Source organism: Gossypium raimondii, chromosome 1 (genome assembly GCF_025698545.1).
Source record: "Gossypium raimondii isolate GPD5lz chromosome 1, ASM2569854v1, whole genome shotgun sequence".
Taxonomy (NCBI): domain Eukaryota; kingdom Viridiplantae; phylum Streptophyta; class Magnoliopsida; order Malvales; family Malvaceae; genus Gossypium; species Gossypium raimondii.
Window position 1 is genome coordinate 20,678,598 of NC_068565.1, and position 8,906 is coordinate 20,687,503.

General features: G+C 30.0%; 1 protein-coding gene across 1 annotated transcript; it reads left to right on the plus strand.

The window, feature by feature from the left end:
* Positions 1-6,842: 6,842 nt before the first annotated feature.
* LOC105785347 (hypothetical protein) lies at positions 6,843-8,618 on the plus strand. The gene has a single exon (XM_012611395.2). The coding sequence runs from the start codon at positions 6,967-6,969 to the stop codon at positions 8,464-8,466; it is 1,500 nt and encodes a 499-aa protein (XP_012466849.1). The 5' UTR covers positions 6,843-6,966; the 3' UTR covers positions 8,467-8,618.
* The last annotated feature ends 288 nt before the right edge of the window (positions 8,619-8,906 follow it).

Consider the following 8,906-nt stretch of genomic DNA (forward strand, 5'->3'; position numbering starts at 1 on the left):
GTAAAAAAATTGTAATATATACTATTCCTCATGCTCAAATATCACTATGTGCAGTTATTTTTATAAAATTTATTTAATAAAAAGATAAAACACTTAGACACTATCCTAATTATATTTATTATTTTGTGAAAAGAATGTACAGTTTAATAATTTTTAATTGAGTTGGTGTCTAATTAACTTGTAAAATTAAAAATTTATTAGATTATGTCTCATCCACTACGTGGGGAAAGAATTTTTATTAAAAGATATAAGTTTATCTTTGAAATTATAAGAATAACATTCTCTTGGAGTAATAATTAAGGGTTTTTCAATATCAAGGTTTAAGGTTTAAACGTAAATAATATATTTTAGATAGATCATTTTAAAGATTTTATATAAAACTATTAAAATCAAATTTTTGGAACTTGATTGGGGTCAAATTGATCGATCATTGATTTTTGGTTTGTTCAGTTCAAATCAAATAATTTATTTAAAAATATAAAAAAATTATAAATTTTATAAAATTCAATTCAATTTGTCAATTTAACGTGTCAACTGCTTTTTTCTTTGTTTCGGATCAATATACCATCTAGTTCGGTTCGAAACCGATTAAAAGATATAAATACCCTTATAATAATTTTTTGTTTGTTGAAAAAATAATATTTTAAACTTTTCCTAATTAAGTTGGTGTTCAATTGACTTATGACATTAACTTAGTCAAATAATTTTTATATAATAAATAGATTATTACTTTATAACAAAGATAATGCATTGCAATCATTTCTTAATTGAATTGATGCTCATTGACTTATAGCACTAACTTACTATATGAAAAATAGATATCTTGAAAGGAAATATATATGATATATATAGTTTACCTCTAGAAAAGAATGAAAAGAAAAGTAGTGGGTAGATTTTAGGATTTTTTTCTTAAGTGTAACGAGTAGAGTATAATTATAGATACAAGTTCAAGTAACCATAAATATCAAACTATTACAAATGGATTGCTCAAGTAACCACCAACCAGAATCAAACTATTGCAACACAAACAAACTAAAAACTGAATACATTCTAGATTAAAGCCAACAAACTAGAACTAACTAAACTAAAACTCCATACATAGTGTGACTCAAAAACTTACACATATAATTGTGCATGGTAAGTCTCAAAAAATGGGTACTTAAGATTCAAGATCTCCATTTTTGCCAACTGAGTAAAAACCTTATTGATAAGGAGGTTTCTTTTAATGGTTGTGGCAGAAAGGAGAATGTATTTTTTTAGATATATAAATTGAAAAATAAATACTAGCATTAATTAATTAGTAATATAGTTAAATAATTATTATTGTAATAGTAAATTATTTGCGTTGCTTAAATTTTGTTAATATCATTTATGTATTATCACTTTATCTATTTTTTTATCATAAGAAAAAAACTAAAGGCATACTTGTCAAAAATACACTCAATGTTTATGGGTTTTTGGGCTTGAGCCCTTAACTTTTGTTTATTGACACCCTTAATATTACGATTTTTTCAAAAATTAGCCCAATTTTAACAGTAAATGTGATTTGACCGTCAATCAAGCTGCAGATCAATAAAGTAGCATATATGGCATGCCACATAAGTACGATGTCATAGATGATATCATCTGTAACACCCCTAACCCGTATCCGTCGTCAGATTAGGGTTATAAGGCATTACCGAACATAGCACGATTTGATATTTTTATTCAATCATAATTTAATAATCAGCATTAATAATAAAAGATATAATAAATAAATAAACAAACTCAATCATTGCACATAAAATATTTAATCAATAGCATTTTATATTATTATGACCAAGCCTATTTAAATAAAATAGAGTAACTAATTACGTTATAATAATCAAGTCACGAGTTACTAAATTTGTCAATTCACCCATTCGAAAAGAATATACAAGCACATAATAGCCAAATAAAATTCCATATAATTTGAATTTATGATTAGCCAAGTATTATTTACCAAAATTAAATTATACAATAAAAGTATTTTATACATACTAATGTCAAACCGCACATACATCTCTTTAAAAAATGTCCAAAATAATTTAACGTGTATTCGGTAATTAGCTTCTCCGTAACCAAATCAATTCATTCCCAAAAGTAAAACAAATATACATGTTCTAATTATACAACCAAAATTCATGTCTTATTATAAGTACATAATTTATTTTTATTACATTAAACGTCAAAACAACCTATTTTTACTAATCAAATTATGAAACAAAAGCCAATGTTTAAACATTTTTAACAGCATATAAACGAAATAACTATTTTCATGCATATTCACAAATACTCAACACAATTCGCTTCCTAATTCCATATTCTATTTCATTACTTTATTAATCCAAGATACAAAACAAATATCACTTTTATAATTCTTGGTAATCTCTTTAACCTATCAAACAAAACAAACAACCACAAACATGTACATAGACATTAACATTCTTTTATATTTTCTTTTAAAATTACATTTATTATAGATCATATAATATATTCACTTTGATACCAACCAAATAAACCACACATAATATTCACATGTGAAATATTACTCATAAAATACTAAACTTTTATCAAGTCATGTATGATTCATAATCCAATCAAAAACAAACAAAACAGGATATTAAGCCATTTTTGCATGGCTTTAATACACCCACACTATCAAATTAAGCTAAAATTCACAACTAGTCTATACATGCCATACGACCAAATTCAAAAATTTAGCAAAATACCAAAAGATATCGATAGTGTGATGAGCTTAGCTGACGATCCTCGAACACGTAGCAATCACCAAAATTTATACATCAAAACAATTATCCAACACATTGTAAGCTAACTTAGCTTAGTAAGTTATAAGAAATTAAACAATTCAATGACATTAACAATTCAATAATAAAATCAAATAATGCAATCATATTCGTATATATACATATTCGAGCTTGCAAAACTTAAATATCAAATATGAAACCATGAACTAATTTCAGCTTGGCCGAATAGGTCTTTAAACAATAACATAGTTATTCTCATATTCAATTCATATACCCTATCTTTACCAAATGTACTCATTCATAAATAAATGTATATAAATCATAATTATAAAATCCTATATAGTTACCATTTGGCCGAATATAAACTTTCATATAATCATATACTCTCATTTACCTCGTATAAATTTTTCTCTTCACAATTGAAATAACCTAATTACCTTGATATCAAGTATTATTCATCCATTGTATACTTGTACTATCATGTACTAAATAATTGATCGAGGCCATAATGAAGTTGCACAATTAATGCTCTTTCTCATCTAACCAAGTTGCTCTCGGTATTGCACACTTAGTGCCCGTTATACAACATCATCATTTTAATTTCGCACACTTAGTGCCCATTATCCAACATCATTATTTTAATTTCGCACACTTAGTGCCATTCATATAGCCATAGCTATTCCATAGTCGTACACTTAGTGCCAAATATCGATAAATTGCATTCACGTCTATTTTTACTTTCCGAACTAAAACGCATTTAGCTATATATATATAATTGCATATTTCATTTCAGCATATATGTAATTAACATTCATTCAGAAATTTTAACATCTAATTGCTTCTAAACTTACCTCGAACAGCGATAAACCGGAACGAAACAATTAATCGACGACTTTATTTTTCCCCCGATCCAAGTCCGATTTCTTTAATTCTTGATCTATACACATTCAAATTTAACTCATTCAAACATAATTTCATTCAATTCAGTCCAAAAACACATAAATGGGTAATTTACCATTTTCCCCTAATATTTAACATTTTTACAATTTAGTCCAAATTGCACAAAACACAAAATATTTCAAATTAATCACAATGTAATTTGGCCGAATATTCCCTAGACTCAAATAGGCCCTTTCATGTCATTTATTTCACATTCTAGTCCCTCAATTTAATATTTTCTTACAAATTAACCCAAAATAATCAGATTCATCAAAAATTCAAAAACAAACATTATAATCTATCACATATCTTTCATATTTCATCATTAACTATCATAAAGCTCAAGTATTCATCAATGGCTTATCTCAAAATCACCTTCAAATTCTAAAATTAAAGCATGGGCTAAATAGAACACGAAGCAACGATTACAAAAACGTAAAAATCATCAAAAATCGAAATCAAAACATACCTTACCCAAGCTAAAGAAGTGCCGAAACATAAAAAGCCATGTATGTTTCTTTCCTTTTCAATATTCGGCTAACAAAAGATGAACACATTCATCTTTTCATAACTTAATTTTATTATAAAGTTAATATTTACCTTATTACTATATTAACCTTTTACTAATAATTTTGTCTAACATATATATTAAGGTTACTCTTGTCAAATGCCACCCACTATCTAACTTTTGGTCTTATAGCATCATAAATCCTCCCATTTAAAAAGACAATAACATTTAGGTACTTTTAGATTTAACCCTTAAATTTTTATTTTACGCGATTAAACCCTTTTATTAAATCGGACACTTAAACGGTGAAATTAAAACACAGAAATTTCACACAATCAAATTCACACATAATAAACACAGAAAATAATATTAAAATATTTTTTTTAATTCGGATTTGTGGTCCCGAAACCACTGTTCCGATTTGGGTCAAAATCGGGCTGTTACATCATCTATAGAAAATTTGTTTAACAATTTTTTTCATTTTATTTCCATCTTTCTTCTTCTCTCTTTCTTCGCATCAGATGAAAACCAATAAAACAAAAACAATAAACTTCTTCAGGTAGCTTTCACAAATCCGTTCTTTAGAAATCTTATCAAAAGGTCGAAAATTGAGAGAGCCCGAAATCATTGACACCATCGGAGACCCAGATTTGAAATTTTTCCGATTCCAGTGCAAAATGGCATTATCTTCAATCCAGTGGGTCCACCTACCAATGATCTTGCTCCATCGCGATCTACATTGCCAACGGAGCCTCCGCCACCCAAAAACATAGGTTTAAAATAGAATGTACCTGCATCAGCTAGTACATGTGCGGCTCTATTCGTCTTCCTCATCACATATCTACCCATGGGAAGTTAAACAAAACCTCTGTGCAAACTCTATTAACTCTTCCACTGTCACCAAACATTCTAGGGTTTGAAATCTTATCTTCCTCAATGGCGGAGAAAGAGGAGTCGTCGGAGCCCATCGAGGCCAACCCACCAATTGAAGACATGGATCTCGAAAACCTTGACTCCTCTACCCAAAACCATAATGCTAGAGACAATGCCAATGATGACTCCAAATCGAAGTGTGGGAGAGAGGAAGAAAACAAAGAAACCAAAGATGTTTCCAAAAAGCAGAAACTAGAGAAGTCCGTAGTGGAAGAAAGGTTGGAGAAGAAGTCAGATTCATTGGAATTTTTTGGGTTTCGCTGTTAGTTTTCATTGGTATTTACGATTTATTTGATGATCTATTTTATTTAGAAGAAAATTTGTATTTTTGTTTATATCAGTAGGATAGTAAAAGAATGTTTTTCTTTTTCTTTTTTCGTTTCGTTGTTAGTTTTCATTGGTTTTGCTGCACTCATAACAATTCTTTTTTATAAATGACGTCATCTATGATATCGTGCTTATGTGGCATGCCACATAGGTTATTTTGTTTACCTGCAGTTTGATTGGCGATCAACTCATGTTTACTGTTAAAATTGGGTTGATTTCTGAAAAAATTGTAACGTTTAGGGTGTCAATAAAAAAATGATTAAGGGCTCAAACCCAAAAACCCATAAATGTTGAGGGTCTTTTCGACAATTATGACAAAACCAAAATCAAAACCAAAACAAGATTTGTTGCACAAAACTCGATCACATATTTTATTATTAATATTATGTATATATCTATACTATTATTAGGTCATTGACTCAATAGGTGTAATGAGTTAACCGGACATTGACTAAAGGAAAAACATAAAAATAATTCCAACCTCAACCTATGACACCAATGTCTTGAAAGTTCAACCAATGTCTCATAAGCTTTTTACATAAATTTTTGGCATTGATTAATTTTGCCCTCCAATTTTACAAAAAAATTATTTTAGTTATCCATCTAATTTTTCACCTCTTTTAGCCCTTAAACATACATTGTTTGTCAAATCATCTCAAAATGGATGAAAAAAATTAGCGTTTGTTAGTTTTGCTAACGTGACATCCATGTGGTAGTCCATGTGTATGCCCATTAACAATTAATTAATTTTTTAAAATAAAAAATAAAAATAATATTTTTATGCTTTTAAACACTTTAAATTTTTTTTAGAAATATTCTTTATAAATTTTTTGAACTTTTAAATTTTAAAATTTAATTAATTCTTGGCATGACATCCATATGGAAAATCCACAATAAAGTTAATAGACGTTAAATTTTTCATCTATTATGGGATGATTTGACAAACAATACAAGTTTAAAAGTTAAAAAAATAAAAATTAAATAGAAAGCTAAAATGACGTCTTTTATAAAATTGAAAGGCCAAATAAATATTTTACAACCGCAATTGTGCCATAATAATATAATATATATTTCCACATTATTAGTGAATAAAATTAATAAAAGTTAATATAAATCATTGTTGATAAAGAAAGATATTTTATTTCCTTCATTATCTTGAGATAATTTTGAAGATAATTAATACAACTAGATTAGTACCTAAATTAATTTTATTATAATCAATATACTTTAGATATTGTGATTAAACAATAAAAAGAATTCAGTATGACAATATTTATCTAAATAATTAAATAGAATTATAAAGTAGATGAAATCACATTATATTTCCACCATATAACAGTATCCATAAGCTCGTCCCTATTGTCCTTGTGAAAACAACAATCCTCTCCACCACTCGAAGCCAAAAAAAAAAAAAAAAAGCCAAAGGGGGCCATCAAAGGATGTGAAAAAGCAAAGAAAGTAAAAAAAAAAAAAATGGGGTTTGCAGCAGCCAACGGCAAAGAAAGCAAAGGCATGGGTTTACTCTTGGTGTTCTTCCATGGCGACCAAAACAAAATCACTAATTCTTCCGTTGATAACCAAACCACCACCACCACGACGCCACCGTCAACAAGATTTGTTCGAAGAACAGCTTCTTCCAGTCTCCTTTTCTCTAAAGCTCAATCCACTATTTCCATTTGCCTTGTTTTGGTTTTCCTCACGATTCTTCTCTTCACTCTCTCTACTTTTGAACCTTCCATTTCCACCCCATCTTTTATTCCTTCTCCCACCATTAAAAACTCTCGTCGGTTCTTATCTCAAAAGACCCAATTTCCTCCTCCTCCTCCTTTGAAATGGTTTTTCCCCATGTGGGATTATAACAAACCACTTAATGTTAAGCAAAACCCTGGGGTTTTGCCATCTTCGTTTGCTTTACAAAGGATGGGAACTTTGTACAGACGTGGGACGAAAGCCATGCACGATCTTATCGTCAGCCATGTTGTTGAAGATGTGACCGAAGATGAACTCAGGCTTTTCTTACGAGTCTTGCATAGGTCTGGTATTACTTCGAAAGCCGACATTGTTTTTCTTTTTGGGTCTTCGTCTTCGAGATTTAACCTTGTTATTCATGAAGAGAACGACTCGTTCTTCAATCTTATTCAACACTATAAAGCTTCCAATAACAAGGGTTCTCGTGACTCGGTCTTTAGTTTCGAGTCGGCCCAGTTTTGGAAATCTGGGAAAAAAGATGTTGGGGAGACTATTTGGGGAAAGAAGGGTCGAGGGAATTCCGGCGATTCAACTGAAGCTGAAGGTGAGTCAACTCGGTTGACTTACGGCTCGGTAGTGGGATTCGATGTGAACGAGTTGGATCCAGAGAACTCGCTGGCTGGGTTTTTAGATCACGTTCCGATGAGTTTTAGAAGATGGGCTTGTTATCCGATGTTATTAGGGAGAATCAGGCGAAATTTTAAGCATATAACGTTAGTGGATATTAAAAGTATGATGTTACTGAGTGACCCACTCGGCCGTGTCAGGAATCGGAGTCCCGAATCGGTTTATTTGTTAACAAAGGAAAGCAGCACCGGTGGGAAGCACAGCAAGAGGAACTCGGATAAAACTCAGTCCCATTTGCAAGTCAACTCAGCGATTCTGATGGGTGGAGCTAGAGGGATTCGGAGACTAGCCAATGCAATGTTGACGGAGATCGTCAGAGCTACAATGCAGCATAAGAAGAAGAAGAACTCGATATCGGAGTCAGAAATCTTAAGTCAACTCGTCGGGAACGGGTATTTACTGAAGAATGTGGATTTGATCACATCGACGGAGTCAATTCAGGAAGCGAGTTCACTCATGAGTTCGAGCTCCAACTCCAACTCAACTGCAGAATATTCAATAATCCAACGCGGTAATGGCAGTCATGATCTTAGTTCCATAATTATGAAGCTAATATGTTTATGTGAAACAAATTCTTATGTTTATAGGGATTGTTAGTAAAGGAAAAAAATTTAATTAGTGTTTAGAAAATAAAAAAGGAATTATAATTTTGTTATTTTTATAGTAAAATTTTGATTTTGATGTATAAATCTTTTTAGATTATAGGGATTTCTTAGCCAAAGAACAAATAAACAAGTTTTCTCTTTCTCTTCTTTTGTTTCTCTAATTAATCAATGTATAATTATTTGTTTAGTGGTTACAAAGCGAGTTATCGACCGAATCACTTGAGTCTAATTGTCTCTATTTTTAAACACTAATCCGATTATGAAGTAGAATAATTGTTATAGATTTGTATAATAATTAAATGAGACAAATATCAAATGTACATTAATTTTAAATTTGTGCAATTATACACTTGAAACTTGAATTATAGTTAATATGTATACATAAAACTTCAATTTTAATTTAGTTGTACACATTTAAATAATTGAATACAA

Excerpts from the sequence above, each read along its gene's own strand:
- LOC105785347 (XM_012611395.2), top strand. The coding sequence starts at position 6,967 with ATGGGGTTTGCAGCAGCCAACGGCAAAGAAAGCAAAGGCATGGGTTTA.